Source organism: Falco rusticolus, chromosome 11 (genome assembly GCF_015220075.1).
Source record: "Falco rusticolus isolate bFalRus1 chromosome 11, bFalRus1.pri, whole genome shotgun sequence".
In the NCBI taxonomy this organism is placed as follows: domain Eukaryota; kingdom Metazoa; phylum Chordata; class Aves; order Falconiformes; family Falconidae; genus Falco; species Falco rusticolus.
In genome coordinates, this window is record NC_051197.1 from 24167298 (window position 1) to 24192800 (window position 25503).

At 37.8% G+C, this 25503-nt stretch overlaps 1 protein-coding gene across 1 annotated transcript; it reads left to right on the top strand.

The window, feature by feature from the left end:
- The first annotated feature begins 120 nt into the window (after window positions 1-120).
- STXBP3 (syntaxin binding protein 3) lies at window positions 121-25361 on the top strand. The gene is made up of 19 exons (XM_037404117.1): window positions 121-190; window positions 5410-5459; window positions 5983-6064; window positions 8289-8365; window positions 8996-9074; window positions 10051-10151; window positions 12177-12331; window positions 13205-13295; window positions 14270-14394; window positions 15753-15857; window positions 16406-16463; window positions 16680-16745; window positions 17252-17332; window positions 17979-18117; window positions 18688-18794; window positions 19269-19367; window positions 20249-20334; window positions 21938-22086; window positions 24200-25361. Exons 1-19 carry the CDS (start codon window positions 148-150, stop codon window positions 24289-24291), a joined length of 1785 nt encoding a protein of 594 aa, XP_037260014.1. The 5' UTR covers window positions 121-147; the 3' UTR covers window positions 24292-25361.
- The last annotated feature ends 142 nt before the right edge of the window (window positions 25362-25503 follow it).

Below are 25503 nucleotides of genomic sequence, written 5' to 3' on the forward strand. Positions count from 1 at the left end.
CCTGCAGCTGGCCCGGCTGCCCGGGGCCGGCGGCACCCCCCACCCCAGGAGCAGGCGGCGCCCTTCGCCGCCGCCTCTGAAGAGGGAGCGGCGGGGCCGGGCGGGGGAGCGGAAGGGAGAGGCGCTGAGGCGGGGCTTGCCAGCAAGATGGCGCCGGCGGTGCGGGGGCTGAAGAGGCTGGTGTGGCAGAGTGAGTGCGGGGGTCGGCTCCCCGTCCCCTTCCCCCGGCGCTGGGAACGGCCTGGGGCCGCTCGGTGGGCGGCGGTGCGGGCCGGCGGCGTTCGTTGCTGCTGCGGCCGCCGCCGCCGTTGTCGTCGTCGCTGCTGAGGCGTCGCCTCACTGTAGCCCGGCGTGTCGGGGTCGGGGGTCCCCCGGCCGCCGAGGCGGGCGCCCTGGCGCGGCTGGAGGCGCGTTAGGCGCAGCGCTGCCTGGCGGAGCTGAGGCGGGCGGCGGGAGAGAGGGGCAGGGCCGGGCCCGGGCGGCTCCGCGGGGAGCCCGGTATGCGGCAGCGGCCGGCGGTGGTTGCGCTTCCCCGGCTCTTTCGGCTGGTGCCTCGTCGGGGTGGCGGGAGGCGGCCCCGGCTGGCGGCGGTGCCGCAGGTGCTGCAGTAATAGCACCTGGGTGGAAACGTGTTTGCCGTGTTCGGAGATAGGTGAACTGTACAGCCACCGTGCCCGCTCTGGAAGAGGTTCAGCTGAAGTCAGGTTTTCAAGGGCTTCCCTGTCGCTTCGAAGGGGCGGTTTTGGAGCTCCCGGCTTCAGAAGGGGCGCTCTGGGTGTCTGTCACCAAGTGGCACTGCCCGCTTTGCATTGGGCTTCACAGTTTTCAGAAGGAAAAGCTGAAGGTGTCCCCACGTACTGTCATAAGTAAACTGCAGGCTTTTATTACCATGTTCAGGAACAGGTTCTACTGGTCTTTGTTACAGAAAATGAAGTTGTAACTGCTCCAAGTCTTACTGGAGTAGAAGGGCTAATAGAATTTCAGGTCGTGTGAGACCTTTGGGGAAAGGCATTAGCAGCCACCACACACTAGGCTTAATAGTAGTGAGGTTGTGACTCCACGAGCAGCTCGGTCAGCCCAGCGACTGTCACTGAAATGAGAAGGTCCTGCTGCTGCCGTGTCTGCGTTCCCCTCGGCTGCCACCTGCAAGCTCCAGCCTGCCTGCTTGCTTGTGTCACTGGGAGAGAAAATAGAAAAAGGGGAGAAAGAGGAAAACAGACTGTTCTGTGGTGTTCAGGCCTGGATTGCTGATACCTGTAACTTGCTTGCAAGAGTTAGAGCCCTTCGTTTAAAACTTGACCTTTAAAAATCCCTGCTTTTGTTGCTTTGCTTTGTCCTATGTGAAGTCATTTGTGTTTTTGACTGTAAAGCGATTGATTTGTCCTGAGGTGTTTTATGGAAAACTGGACCTTGAAAAGAGGGAACTTGATCAGAGCACTAGTGCATCCTCAGGGCGTATAAGGACTTTTGAAAACAGCATTGCCAGTGCACACAAGATGGGGAAGAAAAACATTTATATTGCAAATGTTGTGAAAAGGAATGTTTTGAAAGAGGCTGTTAGATAACGAGTTACTCTTGTCTTTCCAAGGCTACAACAATGGAGACTGACAAACCAAGTTTTAGACATTGCCTGGCACTTTGTTTATGGATAATTCAAGGCTATAAATGCTGCTTTCTAAAGTTGCAGCAAGTGTTTTAGTTGGTTGCTTTTTTTTTTTAATGGTTGGTTTGTCTGAAAATAATGGCTCAGTGATGCTGTTGCTTCACTTAGCAGGTTGTTGTCAGCGTGTGTCTTATTCTTGCCCTGTGAATAGGCAAAGAAGTTGTACCTGTTGTGTGTACAAAGACTGTTGTACCTATGCTCTGGTGGGGTGCTGTTAAAAACCTTTCTTTCCATCATGATAGTCCTTTCTGTAAGATGCAATTTGAACTGAACCTAAGCAGAAGTGTGTGAAAAGGGTACTTCACCAAAGTTTGTTGCCAGTGAAATTGACAATTAGGGGGACAGGGGAAGCTACCTGTATTTAGGAGGCAGTAGTTCCTGTGGTTAAAACTAAAAAATTAACTATATACTGCATCTCTGTGTGTGTGTCTGTTAACAAGGTTATTTCCGCAAGGAATTCTGCATTAATTGTGTTTGTACAACTTTAAAATGTGCTCTGGTTTTGTGTAATAAGATTCTGGCTTAACCATAGATATCTGTATTAATTTTTTTAAATGATTCGGCATTTCTGTAACTTTATTTACCAGGGCACTGGCTTACAGTGAAAGCTGGTTTAGCCCTTTCTTCAGGAAGTGTGTTATAAATGGGTCATTAATTTTGCCAAGGTGCAGTTTGTTTTTGGGGTTTTTTTTTATTTGGCGCTTTTTTTTTCCGCACACAGGGATTTAGCAGTCTGCTGTTCTGTCAGGGTTGTGTGTAGTTCTGAAATGGATTGGGAAGTAAAAGTAGAAGAAAAATGCTTTAAACTAATTGAAGGTATTCAGATAAGACAAAACTAGAGAAGGTAGTTAGGGTGTGTGGTTGATATGAAATTTGAGAGAAGGAAACGGGACCTTAAACAACAGTGGAACAGTATTCATACCTGGGTTTATGATTGGTTTTGGTATGTTCAGAAGACTTACTGGAGACAGCTGAGAATCTGAAAACTAATATATTTGGATAAACTGGCTCAGGTCAAGGACAAAACAAACAGCAGTGGGAATGTTACAGTGTATTTGCCCCTGCATCTGGTACACGGTAGCTTGGAATAAAATTTCTTTTCATGGTGGGAGAAAGCTGACTTCTACTTTTAATTACAGAAATTAACTTCAAGACACAACTGGGTTATGTATTTGTGTGTTCTGGTTTATTTTATAGGGAAGTAAGGTAAAGTATTGTAGAAAAAATATATTTCAGATTTTGGACAAGGCTGTCAGGCACTCAGTTTAGGAAAAAGAGCTCTGTATAATGCAAAGGACTAATTCCTTGATAAGAGTGTTCTCAGAAAACATGAAGGTTAACGAAGCTTTCTTGAGGCTAAAGATCTGTTCTTACATCTTGTGTACAGACCTAGAAAAATGTAATTTAAAAATACACAGTATGAAAGTGACAGGAGAAATGTGCCTGTATTGCATCTGGGGTTCAGGTAGATGAATAAGTTACCTTTTCTTGGTAAAAGAAATAGATCTTGGTGGCAGCTGTGGAGTGGTGAGTGTTCTGCAGTTTTCTAGAGAATGTATCCAAAGAAGTCACAGGAGTGTTTACAGCGGGCTAAGCAGCCCTAGAACTTGTTGAAAACTGAATTGTGTATAACGGGAAGAATGCTGAATTGGAAGCAACCCAGAGGGCAAGTTTGGGAAGTGATAATGGATTTTGGGGAGTTGTATAAGCAGAGAAAAGTTCAGGAGAACTGAGCTTGGGTTCTATTGTTTAGCAGCATCAGCGAAATAGACCAATTGCATTCCTCTTGAAGCATGTGCTTTTTGCTAAAATTACTTCTGGACTAGTGGTTCTGTCAGCTTATTAGATGGAGCAGAGTGTGAGGTTTTTAAGTTTCTATGAAAAATGTCAGGTGCAAAAAGTAACTTGAACATGTTGGAAAGCTAAAGCATAAAGTACTTTTCTTTCAAAAGAAACTTGCACTATACAAACTTTCACACTGGCACATCTTTGTAAAACATAACCACGAGAAGCATGAAGTGTGACATTTTGGGAGTGCTGTGTGCTACGCAGTGTTAGAGTTGGTGAAGCTGAAATGAAATGAAAGCTGGATGAGCAGGTAGGCTGCTCAACTGGAAGAAACTGAGTTCTGAGCACTAGAAGTTGAGGTGTCCTGATTTCAGTGGGAATAGAGTTAATTTTCTTCTTAGTAGCTGGTACAATGCTGTGTTTTGGATTTAGTATGCACTGATTTTTTTTTTTGTTGTTGGTAAGTAATGTTTACACTAAGTCAAGGACTTCTCAGTTTCTTATGCTCTGCCATTGAGGAGGCTGGAGTGGCACAAGAAATTGGTGGGGGACGAAGCCAGGACAGCTGGCCCCAACTAGCTGAATGGGTATTTCATACCATGGAACACTCAGTATATAAACTGGGGGAAGCTGGCCAGGAGCTGCTGACTGCTGCTTGGGGACTGGCTGCGCATTGGTCAGTGAGTGGTGAGCAATTGTGTTGTCCATCACTCGTGTGTGCGTGGGGCGTTTTCCCCTTTTATTCCTCTTTCCTTTTCATTACTGTTAGTTCAATTATTAAATTGCTTTTAACCCATAAGTTTTACCTTTTCCCCCATTCTCTTTGCCATCCTGCTGCGGGAGGGCAGAGTAATTGAGCTTACATGGTACTTAGTTGCCAGCTGGGGTTAAAACCACGACATGAAGGGAGAGATGGAGTGTCTTGTGATAGTGCCACATCAAAGGGACTTGGACATAAGAGACTATATTCATATTTATAAGCACTGAGGAAACAGGTGTACTTCTATTGCATGTGCACCTAATATTCTGAAACTTCTTATAGTCCTTTCGCTTGGCAGTAATCACAAAACATGTGTTCAGTTTGCTTGTTTATATTTTAGGCTTCTGTTTTGTTACTTTCATCTTTTCATTTGGGAAAATGGTCCAACTATTTCAATAGGCAGCAGTAGTCATCAGCTTAATCTGAAATTCTCTTCTCTGGTAAAAAAGCAGAATTGTCAGACCTCATTATTCCTATGTTTATAAACACCAAGTTTTAAACAGTTCCCGAAATCTTCTGACTTTTAATTAATACATACCACTACTGTGAGATCAAATCTGAATTAGCCTGATGACATCACTCCTGAAAGTTGCAGCTCGGTTCTGGTGATCTTTAAAAGCTGTGGGTCATAATTAGATGCTGAGTCACGGACAAGCATTTTGATAGACATTTTTCACAAAGTTGTCACAGTAGGAAAAGATAATGGATACCTTGTTTTAGGTAACTTTAAATTCCTGAAAGAACTGGTATTCTTACGCTTATTCTGGAATTCTAGAGAAAGAACAAGGACATCTGAAGTTAGCATATATTTTTTACAATAGGTTTATTTGTGTGTGTGTTGGTCCACCTGCCTTATATTAGAGAAGCTTAAATTTTTTTGCATATGCACAATCAATTTAGTGGAAGAGCTCACTAAAAAAATAGAAAGTGAAATGTTTCCAGGCCTGTGAAAATTCAGACCGATTTTTATGGAGCTCTTTATTATTAGTGAAAGTGAAAAATTTAGCTACAACTTTCTGAAATGGGCAGGAACAGTTTCTGGTCAAGCATTCTGTAGAGGTATTGATTGCTGTAGGGTTTTTTTTCTTAAAACTTTATTCTTTTTGAGGTCTGTAAACATGAGTCTAAATGGGTGAATTTTATTTTTTTTGGTAACAATTTGATACATCTAACTGGTAAACTGTATTTCTTCCTATAGAGCTAAAATCATCAGTATTTGATGACTGCAGGAAAGAGGAAGAATGGAAGGTACAGTTTTGCTATAATTTTTGTAAGCATGTTGGAATCACTTGAAAAATCTGTAATCTGTATCACTGAGTATACAAAAAATAAGTATCATTTAATGGCTGGCATTTTCACTTAAAACTGTTTTCTATCCAAGTAATGGATTACAGTTCTGTTAACTCGGATCTCTGTATAAAACGTAATGAAAAACCTAAGGGCTAGTACAGGAAGAACAAATGGTCAGTTGTCTCAATTATTTTTTTAAGTTCTGAAAAGAAAATTAAAAACTGTTTCTGTTTATCTTCACTTTTCTTTTGAAAGATTTGTACTTTATTATTCAAAAATTTTACTGCTGTGCAATACATGTGAAGCAGGATTTAGCAGTGCAGTTTCCCACTGCAATGCTGCTATATGCAGGTGATGAAAAGACGGAGTAATAAAATAACTTCAGCTTCAAACTTCCATGGCAAGCTGTTAAGGAAATAAAATGGATTTATTATAACTGATTGATTAATCTAAATACTTGTGTGGTTTTTGATATATTTAGATAATTCTTCTAGATGATTACACTACTAAATTATTGTCACAGTGCTGCAAAATGACTGATCTACTGGCAGAAGGTATCACAGGTAAGCACAATTCTTTTAATATACAGATGGCAATATCATAGTGAGAAAAAGGGAAAGAATAATATCGATGGTACCCTTGCAAGAAATTGTCTTAATATGGTTGATGAAGGCAAGTAGCTATGGGATGTTAGACTAGCAGGCTTTTTGGCTTGTACAGTAATTGCCCAACTGTGATTTATTTCTTACCTTTTTAATGAAAAATGGAATGTTTCTCTGCCTAGAACCGAAAATGCTCTTTAAAATCTTTTGCTAAAGATGGCTGTAAGTGGTTTTTTTTGTGTGTGTATGGTGTTGGTTTTGTGTGCTTTTTTTTTTTTTTTTAGTTTTGGTTTGTTTAGATTTTTTCTTTTGTTCTAGGTGGTGTTTGCTGTGTGTTTTTTGTTGTGGTGTTGTTGTTGCCTCCCCACCCCGGTGGTGTGTGTGTGTTTGCTAATATTCAGGATGGGGTAAATGAGAGAGTTATCTGTCACAGGGTGATTTTTTTAATGATATTATCTGTCAGTTGAAGTTAAGGAAAAACAAGAGCTCAGTAAAAAATTAAGGGCATGTTAGTAAAACATACACAAATAGGCAAATTGTTCTCTGCATTTTTTCCTAATGTGCTCTGTAAATCAGTAATATCTGCTGCTTTGAATTCGTCGATGCTCATGAACAGGTAGAGTTAGGATGCAAATGCAGAGAAACTTAAGTACTGAAGCCAAAGTGTGAACAGGAGACTGATAGACAAACTGAGAGGTGCTTGCAAGCAAGTGGATGTGATGGAGGCAAGAATTTAAATTTATGTTGTGCAGATATATTTAGACACCTTTCAAAACAAGAGAACTTTCTGTAATTTAAGGAAAACCAAGCAAACCCCCAGACTTGAAACTCAGTTGTATCACGATTGCTTTAACTACAATAAGCCCCTAAGCAATGTTAATAGTAATTAGATTGTCTGGAACGTTTCTCCTGTGCCTTGATGTTGGCCATTGTTAAAAGTGATTAATAGATGGATTGTGATAAATCTGTTATGCAGTATGCCTATTAAGTTAAGACTTTGTTTTGCTATGTATGTTTCAAAAAATATTTTCTTTCTAATAAATGTCATGGGCTTTTCTTCCCTACAACTTAAATCAAGCATGTTTTTCCTATCATAAAACAGTTTTCAAAGTTCCTTTTTACAATTGACCCTAATGTAATGTGTGTTAGTGTATCATCCTGCTGAACATCTTTTTGTGCCTGTTTTTGAAAGTGAAATGAATATGAAGAAGGTTAGTGATCCAGTTTAATTGGCTTTAGGTTTAGATTTTAGAAACACTTTTGCAAGAGAGCATTATTTAGACTTATTTTTTGAGGAGTAGCAAGACTCTTATTCCAGCTGTTTAGTATAACATGATTCTTCTGGAAGAATAATAGCAAAGCTGTATACATTCAACTTTTTGGAGTGTATTTTTAGTAGTGAAAAGTACTGCTTATCCTTTGTGAGAAACTTCCAGTGAGCATGTACCCTGTTCATCAATAAGAAACCTTTTAGTTAGTACACTACTGAAAAGAACCTGTCTTTCTACATCCAGATATCTGACATTACTCATCTTCCTTGTTCCTCCCCCTCAAAATTAGTGAGCAACACGAATCTCCCCACGTTCTCAAGCTAGTGTGTTGCAATGCTACATAGTTAAGACTTTATTAAACAGAGGAAACCAAGAGTTGAGTGAAGCTGATTTGCTGAAAATGTCTAATTTGTGCCTGCAATTATATTGAAACAGAGTAAGTGTACAGGAAACAGGCAAACAAAGGACAAGAAGAGGCTCTAGTCCAAAATGATGCCCTGCATAGTTTCATTCTCTCTCTCACCTTCAGTGTACTGGAAAAAGAGCCATCTTGCCAAGGCAGTTCTCTGGCAAGATAGTTCATACTGGGCCCCGTAGTTTGAGCATGTTTGTATTTCAGTACCTTTCTGTGTGAGGGCAGAACTCTGCTTGTGTGGGATAGTTGGAAATACTTAGCTTACAAATTCAGTTGACATTAGACTGAGGGTTGAAGAAGTCTTGTGATGACTTGCTGTATTTAAAATAATAAATAAAATGTCAAAGCTCTCTTAGCAAAAGATGGGTGTTTGCCATTAATCTTGTGGACAACTTGATTAGTGTTACTTTATCATCTCTGTACTACAGTATGTTTGGTGCTTTCCTTACACATCCATAAAGCTCTTAATTATAAAAATGTAATATGTCCTTATTTATAGTGGTGGAGAACGTATATAAAACCCGTGAGCCTGTTCCACACATGAAAGCAATATATTTAATAACTCCCACCAAAAAGGTTAGTAATTTAAAGAGAATGAGCAAGATCTTTCAGACTGAAAAAGCAATCTTATTTTACATTATTTACTACGTATAACTATACGATACTTTTCATTTTGTGTGATACTTGTGTGCTGCTTAATTTTCTGTAATGAAAAGACAATGCAGTGTTGCCATAGAGTATGTTGCAAACATGTACCTTTTGCTCAATGCCTCCATTGTTTCATTGCATAGATCTTACTAACCTCACTGAAAGAGATGTTGTATCAAATAATGATGCAATACATTAAGCAACAGAATTCTAAGTAATGACTCTAATAAAGGATTACTGTTGTTTCCTAAAAATTCTTGGGAGAATAAATCTCAGCACTGTTACAGGTGGAAAATGATGCAGCTGTCTTGCTTTGTGTACTTCCTAAAGTGATCTTGGTGCATGACTGACCTTCTGTAACTATTTATTATTCTTGGTCTGGAATTAAAAATCTCTATCTAAGTGTTTTCTTTTCTTGTATGTTGATTTGCAGTATTCCTAAACAGGACTTGGTAATTAACAGGGCAGGAGGAGAGGAGGGAAAAGATTTGTTTGGTGTGTGAGGAAAGGCAAAACGCTGTAATGATTATTTTTTTATTATTTTTCTACCCCCGCAAGTCTGTGGATGGACTTATTGATGACTTCATCACCAAATCATCCAGCAGATACAAAGCAGCATATGTGTATTTCACTGACTGTAAGTAAGCTTTTGTGTTGTAGTTTGATAACTTTATATAGGTAAATAAGTAAGCTTCTTGAATTTCTTTGCTATAATTTAGTACATGAAAATTTTGGGTCCTGTTTCTTGAGGGAAGATTTGAGACTCAAGTCATTAACCATATTTGGCTTGCCAAGCTGTGGCCATCATGCTGTGTGGCAATAGTCACTTCTTTCCCAGTTATTAAACAATGTTGATTGTTCCCGACCTTAGCTTTCAATTTAGGTAATCTAGTTTTATTTTTGAAGTATTCCAGTCTTCCCATATGTTGGAGAATGTGGAGGAAGACAATCTGAGTAAAACTATGTGTCTCATATAAACAAAATAGTACTCAAAACTATAAATGCATGAGAGTTTGCTGCAAGAACAATATTTTGTAATTGGTTATTTTATGTAGCTCCTGCAGACTTGTGAGCCAGCTTTTTCCCCTTGCCTGAAAGAAGGTGCCTACTAAGCACTTGCATGCGTGATATAAATTGCAAAGCAGAGACAATTAGTGCAAATGGGGTTAATGTGACTGCATGTTCCTCTGCAGTCAGTCAGCGTGACTAAAATGGCGTGTAAAGAAGGAAGATGTTGTTTTTCCCTTTAACCTTTTTGTGGCTTGGGATATGTTTTCTCTCTCAAATATGAGAATTAATAGCAGAAACTTTTGCTTGGATAAAATCAATATCCTTCACTGCTGCCGACTGCTAATTAGTGTTCTACAACTTCACTTGCCAAAAACTAGTAAAAAATGACCAGTAATGCTTCTTCAAAAAGGTCTCAAATGCAAAATAATGATTATACATTCCCTTTCACTCTAGGGAGATTTGGCAACTTTTTGCATGTGACTTGTTAATTGGCTTTTAGTTTAGAGTTATCTGCTCTGAGTACTCTAAGCTTATAATTGAGTTAACAGCTGGAATGTGTATAAATGATTTATACTTGGAATCCTTTCTTTTTTTCCCCCTAGTTTGCCCTGACCACCTCTTCAATAAAATTAAGTCTTCCTGTGCAAAGTCAATCAGGAGATGCAAGGAGATTAACATATCCTTCTTCCCATGTGAGTCTCAGGTAGGTTTCATACTTTATTTCAACAGCAGAAAATAGTCTGGAGGACTCTTTTCAAGTGTTGTTGAACTTCTAGAAAACAGATCGTAGATTGTTTGTGTGTTTGTTTTTTTTTTTTTTTAACTGACAAACTATATGTGAGACCTATTGCTGTTTTGGCATATTTCCAGTGCATGCCTATAACTTCCGGATGAAAATAAATGCTCTTGTACTCGAAATGTTTGCTGCTCACACTTAACCTCTTTGCAATACTTGGAGTCAGTTGCAGTAGAGACGGGAGGGGCAGAATCTGTTTCTTAAGAGGAGAGAATTTTTCTGGCTTGTCTTTAGCAAGCAGTAAAGTTTGTTACTGCTTATACTGAGGTGTTATTTTGGTAGACTAGGTAGGTTGGTGCATAGGAATGAGTAGAACTAACTACTTGGTGAAAAATCAGAAAAAGAGAATGAATGGATGAAGGGGAGGGGAACAAAACCAAAGCCTCACTGAAAAAGAAACAAACTAAGAACTTGGCAAACTTTTTATTGAGGAAAATGTGGAAATGCATGTTTTCTCAATTAAATATTTGAGACCACCAGTGAAAAACAATGAGTGGTTTCCACTGTGTTGTTTCACATGGGTATTGTGTTGAGAAATGATTTGTTGCTCATGCACTTCAGCAGGCACAGAAGGCTGAAATGCACTCTGATACTCACCGGTACAGTGAAGCCCCCAAACCCTGCCTGCGATGGGGAGTTATTGGAGTAACTGTTAATGTCTCTTTCAAGTCTTGTGTTCTTCAAACCTTCTGAACATAGCAAGGGTCAGAACTCTTATGTATGCCAAGTGGCGGGTGAATATAGGAGAGGTTGCTGCTATTTGTGTCTCATTGTGATGCAGTTTCCTAGTTTGAAGACACACTCCTTTTTATGATGATTTTTTCTTATTTAGATTGAGAAGCCATCAGAGAATAACTAGTGTCCTGGTTGATTGGTTTGTTTTCCAGTGGTGGTGATCTTCCCAAGCTTTGTTTCAAACTGGTTCTGGGATTCTGCTAAAGCTGATTGTAAGAAAAAGTTTTGTAGCTTCCCCTACCAAATAAGGCATGAAAAGATTTTGTTGTCCTGGTTTGCTGGAGGACTTGCCGTGAAACTAGAAGTTGGAGCTACTTTTCTAAAGTTAAAAATAAGCAGCACTTAGTCTCTTCTTGTTTTTAGTTCAGTGTTCTCAGTATTTTGGGTTGTAAGAACATTTTGAATCCTTAGCAAAAGAACAGAATGTCAGCTGGTTTTCCTGACTTAAAAATCCCTGGGCCTGCTTTCTGGGGTGGTAAGAGTAAATAATCAGGCCGAGGTCTGGGCAAAGTCCAAGTGATTATCTGCTGAAATGAAACAAACACCTTTATCTGGATGAATGTTCTTCTTTGACTGTATAGTTACAGAGTCCATCTGAAGCTGGAGAAAATCCATTTACTGACAATGTGATTTGTTTCCATTCCATTGAGTGAACTGTTGAAAAAGTTTTTATTCTGCTTAGTACTTAATCTTTTATTAAGGTTTAATGTAACTTAGGAACTTAAGTTCTTGGAGATAAAGTCTTCATATAATAAACAGATACAATATGTAAAGTTCTATTTTAAAGAAATTTAGCTTGATACCTTCTACAATCATTCTGGTAGTTTAGCTTGCTACCTTCTGTGATCATTCTGATATTGCATTGTATGGCTCTCTATGAGGCACTGGATGGTATTTAGTTCAGCCTGTCTTGGGTCTCTCCATCTGTATAGACCCTAAGCAATTTGAAAAATATAGTCCCTTACATAGGGGCAGAGAGTAATAGAGGAAAAAAATATGAGAACAAGAAGCAAATGAGCTCAACAGGACAGAGAAAGGGTACTGAGGTATGGGTGTGGTTTTGTTCATTTTTTTTAAGTTGATTGTGTATGGCTTTTTGTTACAGCACATATTTTTAAAGTATTAGCCCATCTTTTACCAGATATTTTCAAAATATACAACTTAAGCCTTTTTTTTTCTTGGTTGTGCTTTACATAGGTATTTACTCTCAATGTCCCAGATGCATTCTACCGCTGTTACAGTCCAGCTCTAGAAAAGACAAAGGATAAAGATGCTGTAATGCAAGTAATGGCTGAACAAATTGTTACCTTATGTGCCACACTAGATGAGAATCCAGGTGTGCGATATAAAAGGTGAGGCAAAAATAACGTTGTATAGTGTAGTTGCTTTCACTTTTAGGACTTCCCACATTGTTTGGTTATAGCTTGAGGTTGCAGCATAGTTTCTTTTATTGTGGGTGCATTGTTTTTAATCCACAGCTCCGAAGTATGGAGCGATAGGAATTTGTGAAGTGTAGACAGAGCAGTGAATTACTTCTGTGTGTATTCATATAAGGGTACTTCATATACCCTGTTCTGTTAATGAGCTGCCCGTTTCATGTTTGGTCAGTAGAATGACACTCTAATGTGTTGCGTTCTAATATACCGCGTGCATAATACTGTAACAGAACTGCTGCTGTTGGTAATTTTGCAGCTCTGCTTGGCATCAAGGTATTCATAAATTGCTGAGGCAGATGGAATCAGGATTTCTTTGTAGTAGAGATATTGAGAAGAATACCTCTTTTGAGCTTTGGATCAAAGAGTAGCATCTTTGAAGTCAAAATAGGCATCTGAGATTATGCTCAAGAATTGCATTCTGTGGTGTAGCATGAAGTGGTGCCTTATTCTCTGCAAAGGTAATGAAGAAATAATTGCTTGACTCTTTTTTTTTTTTTTTTTTTTCTTTCTTGTTTCCCGCCTCTGAGTGAGAATTTTAGGTGCTGGGTCATATGCCAGCTAATGTCAGTCTTTTGGCTGAACCTGTTTCTGCTGTGTGAAATACCTGAAGCATTCAAAGAGTGGAATCGTAATGTAAGAGTGAAAATATATTGGAAATACTTAGAATGGAGTTCAGAAACTGCTCGTGAAATCAGAGGATCAATCTAGGGAGTTCTTTCTGTTTTAAAGGTAGCATTTTTAGTGTTTTGATGAAGAAATTTTTATTTTTGCATGCTTCCTTTTTCCCAGAGGACCATCTGATAAAGCCAGCAAACTTGCACAGCTTGTTGAAGAAAATCTTGAGAACTACTACAAAACTGATGAGAAAAGCCAAATAAAGGTAAAAGTGAACAAAAATGTTTGCATCATTCTTTGTAAGTCTGAGGGGAAAAAAAATATCTTTGGAATATGTTTTGACAACAGGTTCCACAAAACCAGATTTTATTTATTAATGAAGGCAACTGGTTGCTATTTGGTAGTATTTGTGTATGAAAGTAACTTGAAGGTAGTAACTGATACTGTAAATCTGTATGTAAGTAAATCTAACTTGCGTGATCAAACTAATGGTCGTTGAAAAATTGGACCTGTGATAACTTAGGGGGTGATGCAAACCTGAAGTGGCTAACTTGTTTTAACATCACCTTCTATAGGGCTATGTGTAGAAGGGACTTTACTGCAGAATTGAAGTGTCTCCCGTTAAGGGATTTATTGTCCACAAAGATACAGCTTTTCACATAATTTTGATCTGGCACTACAGATCGGGGCAGATGAGGGTAGCTGCCTAAATGCAGGAGTATGGGGTAAACCATACAGCCTGTATGGAGTAAACCACACTGACATTTCACTGTGCTACAGGAATAAATGTATCTGATGCTACTGCCACTTCACTAAATCCCAAAATGAAACTTTCAATTGAATGTATAGAGATCATTTGTTTGGGGTTTTTTTTTCTGTATTGCAGCACAGTATAGACAATCTCTGAAATAACAAAAATAAACCTATTTGTGAAAAGTCAGTGGGAGGCCTTTTTTTGTGGTGGTTTCTTTCCCTTTAGATTTTTTGCTCATTAGGTGAGGTTACTGAATGCATTGCAGTGGGCTAAGAGCACTGCCTTAAAACTAGATTTAAGCCCACTTTGTTGTGGTTATCATCTAAACGTTTGTTTCTATTTATGTTGATAAACACTTGGACCATATGTTTTAGTTTTTTCCAGTTATTTTTTAAATGTCTGTAGTACTGTAACTTGAATAGACTTAACATGCATTAACTTTGTACTGCGTGTTTTGACTTTACATTTATTTGATGGCTTTCTAGGCTAAAACCCACTCGCAACTAATAATAATTGATCGTGGCTTTGACCCGGTATCAACTGTACTTCATGAACTCACCTTCCAGGCAATGGCATATGATCTGCTACCAATTGAAAATGATACTTACAAGCAAGTACTTTTTTTTTTTTTTAAATCTAAAAGCTTTATTCTTGATTATAAAAATCTAAGGAATTGTTTAGCTGAATTGCACCATTGCTATATTACCTGTTTATATTACATAAGCTGCTTCACTTATTATTAGTCTTTTCTCCTGGATTTGTAACTGCTTCTTTTTAACCTTAGATGGGATTAGGTGTGATCTAACTGGCATTCTTCTAAGTTTTCAGTCTAACAAATTGCATTTCTGTAAAAACAAGACTAGACTTGAAGCAAAACCTTGGTAGTGCACATTCAGATTCTCTACTTCTTTCATATTCTCAACCTTCTTGGCCTGACAAGGCAAACAAGACCAGTAATCGAATCCTGAGAAAAAGCCTAGTTATTTCTCAGCAACGCTCACTTTTATAGTTCCAGTCACTTAATTTGTGTAGCTGTTGAGATGCACATTTAGGTAAGCCCTGTTCAATTCGTAAGTGTTATTTTATCACTGCTTGGAATAGTATGACCTCTTTTTACGTAATGTACGTGCTTTGCTGTTGGATGGTTCTGACACCAAAGATTTCGGTAAGACTGTTTTCTGTTGATCTCGTATGCTGTAGTTGGTCTGATTGCCTCATTGTTTTAGTTAAGCAAACAGGAATGCATATCTTCTGTCAGAAACACTGAATGAATAATTTCATAGAAAATGTAGAATTACATGAATCTGAAATTTTCTGGGTATGAAGATGCAGCAAAGTATGTTTTCGAGGTAGTCACGATCTGACTTGCACAATTAATCTTGTAACTTTTTTAATTTTCTGCTTTCTGGCCATATACACTGTGAGTTTCTGTAGATGTGAAAAAGTTATGTAGTGTGATTGCTGTCTTGCTGTATGGGTTTATTTCTATTTGTAGAAAAGTAATAGCTGAATGCTGTAATGCATGTTTCTTGTGTATGTGAAGTAATTTGTCCTACATAGTCTGTTTTGTTGGTGAATGGGACTTTATTTGCACTTGGCAATCTCGATGTGTATTGCTTTGCACACAATTGGCATTTGAAGCTGAAGAGAAATTGAGGTGCACGTAAATGTATGATTGAAACTCTAGTTAGTGTTGGTTCAAAAGAATGTCCAGAATTCTTGCCTGCAAGAATCGTTCCAAAATTAATCTATCTTCTTTGTTCAAAGATGTAATCTGTAAAATCCTTATGTAAATTTTATTGTGTTGGGCAGTAGCTTGGCTTGTAAGTTAAAACCTGTGTATGTTACTGGTATTACTGTGTCTGTTGACTAAACCATAACAATTAATACTCTTTAAGTTATGAGAATGGGATGGCGGGGGGAGGCGGTGGCCCAAACCAAACAACTGTCTGAATTTTCTCTTGGAAGATACAAAACAGAAGGACTTGCTGGGAAGGAACGGGAGGCAATTCTGGAGGAAGATGACGAGCTCTGGGTGAAGATTCGGCACAAGCATATTGCAGATGTGATAGAGTATGTGAATAAATAACAAAAACTAAGTTTATGCAAGTTTATAAAAGTTTCTTTGAGGGAATGCATTTGAGCTGTTAAGCAGGAGTACAGGCGGTAGTGAAGATGGCTTGCACTGTAGACTACATCCTGTTAAATAACTGATGCCAGGAAGAAAACATACTTTGAAAAATACAGTATGCACAGAGGTATGCAATTTTACTAATATTAATTACAGTTCTTAAGGAAAATGGAAATAAAATTATTTCCTGAGAAGTATCTTAAAATTGTTTAAATCTGAAGGGATTATTTTGCCTAAAGTACTGGCAAGTTACTGCATCAAATGACATTATGCATGTATCATAAACGGAATGTTTAACTTTGTTTCCTGTATCAAAGAACACTTTTCTGTGAAGTAGACCTGTATGTGCAGCTTTTACTTTCATTCAGAAGTTCTTGTTGAGCGGTCCTTTTAAAATTTTAAGTAAAGATCTTAAAATTTAAGAACTGTGGTGCTGTTGCATTTCATTGATTTCCTTTTTTTCTTTTTCTTTTCCTCTCCTCCCCCTTAGGGAAATACCAAAACTTTTGAAAGAAGTTTCATCAAAAAGAAAAGCAACAGAAGGAAAAGTAAGTTGTTGAAATTAGTGTTGTTTTTCCTGGTAGTTCAATTATTTACAGCTCATCAGATCTATGTAAATTCATGGACTTGTAGAAATGGAGGCTTACTCAGTGGTGACTTTTTTGGCGGGACAGGGAGTAAGCAAGGCTGCAACAGGAAGGGAAAAAAAAAGTATGTCAAATATTGGGCGAACATTTTTTTTAACTTGTATCGTTTTTTCACAGTTATCGATATCTGCTCTGGCCCAGTTAATGAAAAAGATGCCGCACTATCGTAAAGAGATTAGTAGGGTAAGGGGTCTTTTGTAACAACAGCTTCACAATAAATCATTTTATACACTGTAGTTCTGTGTTGTTGAGGTCTGGTTTCATTCTGTCATTTTCCTGTTAGGTGTGCTATATTGCTTTTCTCCAAATGAGTATGTTCACCTACTGCAGAATTTTGAGAAGAACTTGTTTGCAGGTGTTTCATTTTAGTATGTAAAAAGCCTACTTAAATGATTTTTGTACTTTGAGGATTGAAGATAGCAGAGTAGTGTAATGTTCTAAAAGGTATTATGGGGGTTAGTCTCTTAAGTGAAGGGTAAAGCACAGAAAATGCATGATGGTACTGAGGGATAGTTGAAGGATTGACTCTTGTACCCAGTAAATGATTGCTTGATGTGTTGTTTTTTTTTGTTCCCTGCCCCCCCCCCCCCCCCCCCCCCCCAACAAACAAACCAAAACCAAACCAAACCAAAAAAACAACCAAGTTACAGCATACATACATGTATGGTTTTTGTTTTTTGGTCTTCTAGCAAGTTGTTCATCTTAACATAGCAGAAGATTGCATGAGCAAGTTCAAATCTAACATAGAAAGGCTCTGTAAGACTGAACAGGTATGTTTTTTTAAAAAAATCCAAAACGAACCACAAATCAAAGAAGTGTGTGAATGTGACACTTGTTTGCAGGAGTAGATGTTGCTTTAATGGACAAAAGTAGTGTGTCTCTGCCTTTTGCTTTTTTTGCGATCACTTTTTGAGGTAGTAGTATTAAAGCTAAGGGAGTTATACAAGGCTCTTACTCTGCCAGTGAAAGATGCTTCTACTTTTGTTTTTTGGTCTTTGAATCTGGCTAATTTGTTTAAGGATCATCTTTGTTTTCTTTGTTGAAAACACCTATGAAGTTGTCTTACTATCTTCTGTAGAAGGAAGCCTTTTTAAAGTGTCTGGGAAAAGCACTTGTTAGGGTTAGTAGTACAGTGTAATACCTCATCTCATTAAAAACTATAACTTCTATTTATATTGATTGTAGTTATCAAATGGTTTTACGTGTTCGCGTTGCGTAGTGTTATCATAATTCTGTAACTGTTGAAATAATTATTTCAAAGATTTTTCATGCTCAGTTTTAATTGATGTAGCTTGTTTCATGAAACCTATGGTTTCATTAAAATGCCTTTCAAAACACACAAACCAATGTTGTTTGTTTTTTAACGATTACTCACTAAAACCATGTTTTGGTTTTTTTTGTTTGTTGTAAATTTAGGACTTGGCTCTTGGAACTGATGCAGAAGGTCAAAAAGTGAAAGATCCAATGAGAGTCCTCCTTCCAGTTCTGCTCAACAAAAGTCATGAGAGCTATGACAAAATTAGAGCTATTCTCCTCTATATCTTTAGCACAAATGGTATGACAAGCTGCCCTATTTTTTTTTTTTTTTTCTTCTCTCAGTTCTATGGACTTCAACCCAAGTATTGGGATAGTCCAGTATTTTTCTTTAACCTAAGCATCTGTATTGGAGTTGATGGCCAAGTTTGGAAGAAATACTGTCTATCCTGTGTAGTTTTTCTTCTCTCAAATTAGTACCAAAGATACTATTGGTAAGGAGTTAAGAGATGCAGTACAAGTAGCATCATTCCTGTGCTTGGGTGTGTGCAACAGCTCAAATTTGCTCCTTTTCACTTCCTATTGAAGCTGTTAAAGGGTGGTCTCCATGTTCAGGTTGCAACCTGAAAACTAAGTCGGTGGGGAGAGGAAGAAATTGGCAGAATGTGGGTCTAAGGAATCTGTAACATTGAGTTTTGTCTCACAAATGGAGCATTTACAAAAAATTTGTGTAAAATACTATGTTAAACTTAGACTGGCCAAACAAAAAAAAAAATATCCTGGACTAAATTAACAGCCCAGAATGTGAGACAAAATTGGTCTTATTCACAGTCACGTGGTAATTAAGCTGTACTTTTTCCTTGTATTGAAGGAACTACCCAGGAGAACTTGGACAAGCTGATCCAGAATGTACAGATAGAAAGTGATAGTGATATGATAAGAAATTGGAAATATCTTGATGTCCCTGTTATCTCTTCAGTAAGAATGTATTTATTTATTCTGTAATTTCCTACCACCCAAACACTTGTTACAGCTCTTTCAGCAACTCTTAGTGGTATTAACCAGGGGTGTTTCATGGTTTGTTTGTGTTTTTTTTTTTTTTTTTTGAGCAGGCAGATACTAGGAATTCTTGTTTTTATGATATGTCTAAGTGGTAAATCTGTTAAACAATTAACATGAATCATTTTCAAAGAAAGATACCTATAACATTCCTTCCAAAATAATCAGATGGTGACTTGAGCTAGTTGGTTTTGGAAAGTGCCAACTTAGTTGCTTGTCTCTGAAGTTAGTATTTCTAGTGTATCCTGAATTCTAGAGGTATTAATTGTTCTTTGTGGTTATTTCTTTTAAAAGTCCTACTGGTTCCCCCCTCCCCCCACTAATAACTGGGAGTAAGTTTCAAAAATACAAATACATTGTATAATAAAGCCATGTTCTGAAAATCTTTTTCAGTCTGCTGCTCAGCAGCATAAACACCCAAGAAGGGATCGTTCTTCAGAAGAAACTTTTCAACTTTCTAGGTGGACGCCTGTTATCAAAGATGTTATGGAGGTATATTTTACCAACAATTTAATTCATGGGTGCAGTGCAGAAATTTACTCAAGTGAGCAGTTCTAGCTAGTCTTTTGAAATTCCGTAGTATCTTGAGTTACTTTTTTTAAATACATCTCTTGAGCAAAGTGATCACTTCTAGTCTGTCTCTAATATAGAATATTGGACTGCTGTTTGTTAGCAATGCTCCTTTTTGGAGGTTGTTCTGAAGGTGAAGCAAATAAAAGTGAAAGCAAAAAGTCCTTTTGAACAGCTTGTCCTGTGACTGACGGTGTTCAGTGTAATTTAAAGATCTGGATTTTTTTTTTTTTTCTCCAGTGCCTCTTTAAACTGCAATTCAGATCATAAACTGTAGGTCAGGAGGGGCTGGAAAATGTTACTTGCCAGTTCAGTTGATCTGTTCTTAAATCTCTTGTGAAGCATCACTTGACGGCTGATGTCAGAATAGTGAGTTCACTGGACCTTTGGTGTTGATGCAGTGCTGTCATTCACAGGTTCTTGGTGACTTTCACATGTTCGTTCGTGTCTGCAGAGAACTTCTCTTATATACTGCTATAGAGAAATTAAATATGAAGGTTACTAGAGATGAAAAGCTGCTAGTGAAATCTGAACAGTTAAATCAATATCATGCTTATAAAGAAAGCATATACGCTTCCAACTTCTTGTGATACCAAAAAGCCTTGTAGTAATTTTCAGCATTATGTATTCTAGCGTTTTGTTACGTAGGAGTGTTGTTCATGAGATGCTGCTTGCAGTTGGATATCCTAAGATGTTGCATGTGTGAGCATTAGATTCCAGTTAACTTCTTTACTGGGAGTTGAAACTTGTTGGGTTTTAGGTCTGCGTGGCTCTCTAAAATAGATATTTGTTTTGCCCTTCAGGATGCTATAGAAAACAAACTAGATTCAAAAGACTGGCCTTATTGTTCCCGGTGTCCTCCTACCTGGAATGGTTCGGGAGCAGTAAGGTAAATGGTTTAATTTTCTGACATATAATTTAGCCATTTTTCAGTGTTTTTGAAATGTACATTCTGAAGTGTTATGGAAGTGTGCTTACTAAGTGGTGAAATAATGTATATAAGGTGATGTTAATGAGTAAACTCTGCATTTTTATTTCACCTAAAACATAGTGAACTTAGTTGTTACTTTAGTAACTCTTCTTAGCTGTATACAGCTTGTTATTTGGAGTATCTTCCTTTTGCTTCAGAGTTAGAAATAACATTTCCATATTCCCAGAATGAGAAGTTTAAACCATTGAGCTTTTTCATGTGAAGTAGTTTCAGGAATGGATTATCAGTATATGGTGACTTTGGCAAAGGAATGTTTTCATTTCTTCTGAAAATTATTTCTGCCGTGGTAGTGGTTGTGTTTTTCTTGAAGTTAATGATTTCAGCAAGTTAAATTCAACTTCTGTAGCTGTCTCATTAAGGAATATGGGCCTGTTAGACATTTGACCCCTGTTGTGAGGTGATGATTTAGAGAAGGTGTAGGAAAGTCAGAGGTCTTGAAATCAATTCTCTGCTAATGAATGTGGAATGATGTGTTCCATGTACTTGCATATTTACTGAGTAGCACTGAAGTGATTTTTGGAATTTTTTTAGCTTGCCAACTTGTACTGTCCCTTTTTCCCCTTTTTAATCCCACTGGCTTTTGAACCTGATGACCAATATCTGTGTATGTGACAGCTTTTTCACTTTTGGTAGTGTTATTTAAATAGTGAGACAGCTGAATTAGAGAGAAGAGTGTTTCTGTCACAGGAATGCTCATTGCACTAATCGGGTGGTGGAATTTGTAGGGAGGGAAACATTATACATATCCTAAATGTGAAGGACCCACTTGAGTTGGATTTTCTACCTTTCTAAACAAAAGACAGAAGGTACAGATACGTAGCCTTAGGAAAACAGTTTTGTTGCTTCCACTGCTAACCAAGCTGTTGACGTGTCCTTATGTTCCTGGATGATCAGTGCAAGGAAACACTAGAGCAAGTCCCTGTGTGTTGTAACTGGATCCTTGTCTTACAGGGTGGTGAAATGTGGGAATCTTTTAGGCACCCCAGCAGCGAGAGATCAGGACTGCAGATGATTTTAATCTGAATCTGCAATTATTAGATCTGTGTTAGAAAGTATGATGGGTTTTTTTGTTCCTAGCTGTCTGAATCTTCCGTGATAACAGCCAGATTTTTATTTTATTTTATTTAGACATTCCGGTCATATTTGGAGGCTGAAATACCTAAGACTCTATTTTTTTCAAATGAACCTCTCGTGAAAAATGCCATTGGAATTACTAGCATGCAGAATTAAGCTGCTTGGTAGAAGTCCTTTGAGTGTTAGCTGTGTGTGCAGCAAGGTTTTCACTTTGTATTTGTTTTCCCCGTTGTGATAACTGAATAGTTTGAGTAATGTGCTAACTTGTTTTCATTAAAATTCTTCTAATTATCAATCTGTCTGAGTTCTTTTGCTGAAACTGTAATCAAACCATGAACTGCGTGACAGACATTGTTGCTGCTTGAGTGTATAACTTTTACCAAAATTAATTACTAAAGCTATAAAAATGTCATCTTATGATCTACAGTGCCCGCCAGAAACCTAAAGCGAGTTATCAAGATGAGCGAAAGAGTAGTGCAAGGCTGATTATATTTGTGATTGGAGGAATTACATATTCTGAGATGCGCAGTGCTTATGAAGTTTCTCAAGTCTACAAGTCCTGTGAAGTTGTTATAGGTAAGCTTGTCTTGGGAAAAGGGCGGTATGTAGGGGTTTTACTATTGTGTGTTTCTTTTCTTACAGTCCCTGTGTTCAGTAAACTAATACTATAGTCAGTGTATTTCTTAGAATATTTTCGGTCTAAGAGCATAGTTTTATCTAGAATGTTTGATATTTGGATGGTTTTTTTGCAGCAAGATTTTAAGAACAATAAATACAATTATGCTCTATAGAGGAATCATTGTGAATTATATCAGACAAACATATTATTAAAGTAGCCTGATGTATAGCAAAAAGAATTTAAACAGATCTATATTTCCTTGTGTTACAGTTTCCTCACAGACTTTTGCATCTGCCTGTGCTTTACCTTCAGCTAGACTTATTACTGTCCATTGCTTTTGGAAGTAGTAGGAAAGCTGGCAGACAAGTGCAAAATCACTCGCTTTGGAAGGAGGGGAAGTATTAAAGAAAACCAAAACCCCAAACAAACCAACCCAAGTCAAAAAACTTTTTTCAGTGTTGCTCAGTTGACTTTGTAACATCTTCTAGTTTTTGTTAGGTTTCTTCAGAGAATTTACATAAACCATGCCATGATTTATAGCTTATGCCCTGAAAACTGAAGTAATCTCCCTAATCTCAAGGTTTGGCAGTAAATGCATGGATTTCCAGCTGTGGTAGCAATCTCTCAGTTAATACTTCAGAGGCAGCAAATGCTTGTTTCATTGGCTGCTGTGCTTCAAATAATAATTTCCTGTAATGCTATCTAAATTTAGGTGCTAAAACATTTGCATGATAGAACAAAACAGAGCTCCTAGGTACAGAACTTTACCAGAGACCTGTATCCATCTGCAGTAGCAGCTGGTGTCTGAGTGCATGGTCATCTAAAGCATTTGAAACCACTTGAGATGCCCGATGTCTGGCAATTAAAATTAGTGTTGAGTTTCAAAAAGGATTACATCTATCTACCATAATTCTAATTAAAAAAATACTCTTCCCTAAAGCCATGACAGCCTTGATTCTGAGATCGAGTCTGTTACCTCATAATAGCAGGGTATTATATCAATAGGGTATTAATAGCGTTGTAGCTCTGTGTGTGTGTGTGTGTGTGTATGGTTGATTTTTTTTTTTTTTTTTTTGGTTGGTTTCCTGTTTGCTGGTTTCATTGGTGGTGGCTCAGGTAGGTTTAATGCTGGTCCTAGTTTTGAGTTGCAATGGAAAGACTAGGACAACAGGTATGTAGTATAACAAGACTGTTTCTTCATCTGAGACTTGTTTACAAAGCCATGTGTAGCGTAGGTTGCTCTTTCACTGTAATACCCGGTACTAAACACAGCACCGTCTTCCCTTTTGTATAGAGATGATTCTTGTAATTTTGTTCATAATCCTGATTTCTGAGGGAAGGTGATAACCGCTAAATTTCCGTGCGACTTACAGGAAGATTTTCACCTTGCAGTATTCCTGATTCAGAACTCAAGGAATATTAGCCCATTCAGATTGATGCAGCTAAAACTAAAGGTTCAAGACAGCCCTAATGAACAGTTAAGAATTCCCTTTAACTGTAGGGTGACCCTTCGTGGCAGAAGTTATAATCATTTTCTCTGAGAACAAGGGAGGTAGTTGTGCAGTCCTGAAGAATAATGAGGATTTTCTTTGCGGCTCCAGACTTGGGATTTGTTGCATTTTTTTCAAGGAAACGTTAGTCAGTAAAAGCCAATTTGCTGTAACTGATATTTCTGTGGAAAACTACTGTTCGTAATAATCTTTAATCCAGGTGGTTTCTTGATTCTAGGATAAAGCCTGTCATTAACTCACCCTTTCACAAAATGGGCAGATCTCTTGCAGGCTGGGACAACTGCATGCAGCAAATGTGGCTCAGGTTCAAGCCGATGTTTCAAACCCTGCAGAGCAGGGACTTGAAACTGGTATCCAAAGTAAGAGTCCTAATCTGGAGGTGTGGATGTCTCAGTGTGTGGAAAAGGGTCACTGCCTGCCTAATGGTGACACTTACATGATGGCACTTTGTATGGTAACATGTGATGACACTTTGAACTGTTGTATTTTCAGTTTTCCAGATACTGTGAAAAACACTGGCCTGGAACTGATACTGTTAATACTTATGTTCTTTTGTCAGGTTCTACTCATATTTTGACACCTAAAAAACTACTGGATGAAGTGAAGAGCCTTAGTAAACCGAAGGATATGGCCTGCATTAAGGATGAATAGAAATGGTGATATTTATGATGCATTAGGAAAAAACAAATAGTGCATACATATTCTTATGGAATTGACTTTACTAAATGCAGGACACTAGATGGTTCTTACTAATGGAATGTCACTTTATAATTTAAATATGCTGCTCTTTTGGGGGAGTAGAAGGCAGAGTTAAAAATCAACTTGTATGTTTCTTACGTTGTAGGTAGTATACACAGGGTTACACTGTAAGTGCTTTTTCAGAAGCATGTTCATTCCTAACAAATTATGCTAAAAGTTATCATAATTATATATAAACTGGAATTGTCTTTGAGAACTGTGAAACCATTCTATAATAGAGTTTATTTCTAAAAATGACTGAATTAAAAAGGGTCTGGGTTTTTAGGTGGAGGCTTCAGAAGAAAATGTGTAAATATGAGTGTATGGTAAAAATATTTCACGCGTTACAGTTTAAGAAACTGCACTCATCTTCTGTATAATAACTCACTGAAAATTCTTTAGATATACATAATTGAAAAATCAAAAGGTTTTTTTTAGGTGGTGGTGGGTAAGGTAAAACGTTAATCATAGAAGTACTGAGCAGTTCTAGTTTCAATAAATTACTTTGGAGAAATCCTGTCAACTGTGCACTGAAGTACACTTTATATTTAAGTATATACAGGGTTTATTATTAAAGCTTTTCACAAAACCTTAATTTTTTACAAACTTCCTTATGATTGTGTCTGCATAGTATGTCTGTGTTAGAAGTGGAGTTGCCTGTGATATAGAAGTTCCAAAACTTTAAGCATAAAGCCTCTTGTTGAGGGACTGGGGACAGGGGAAAAAGGGAGGAAAAGAAGGGAAGCAGCTGAATCTCTCAGATGGCTTGGTAATTTGAAAAAGAAAAGCAAACCAGACACTGAAAGCTGATGTACTTATGAGAATTTACTGTTTTCTTCTGCTTTGTTACATACTAAGAAAGAAATACATAAAATTGTGTTGAAGGGGATCAAATAAATTCTAAATTTTATTCTGTAATAGTGGTAATGTTTAGAATTGTCTTAGAAAATGACTCAAGTAATTAAAATTACTCATCTTTTAAAGGGATGTTGTATTGGTGTACCTTGAAATATTGGTTTGCTGTATGTAGAATCTGAAAAAAATGTCATAAAAAATAGATAACTCATGGCTTTTTCTTTGCATTTTTCCCAACTGTAAGGGTACTCGTTGGCCTTGCAGAAAGGT

Coding starts and splice junctions, on each gene's coding strand:
- STXBP3 (XM_037404117.1), top strand. CDS start 148: ATGGCGCCGGCGGTGCGGGGGCTGAAGAGGCTGGTGTGGCAGA. Junction 10,152..12,176: donor TCTTCCCATGTGAGTCTCAG/GTAGGTTTCATA, acceptor TGCTTTACATAG/GTATTTACTCTCAATGTCCC. Junction 12,332..13,204: donor CCAGGTGTGCGATATAAAAG/GTGAGGCAAAAA, acceptor CCTTTTTCCCAG/AGGACCATCTGATAAAGCCA.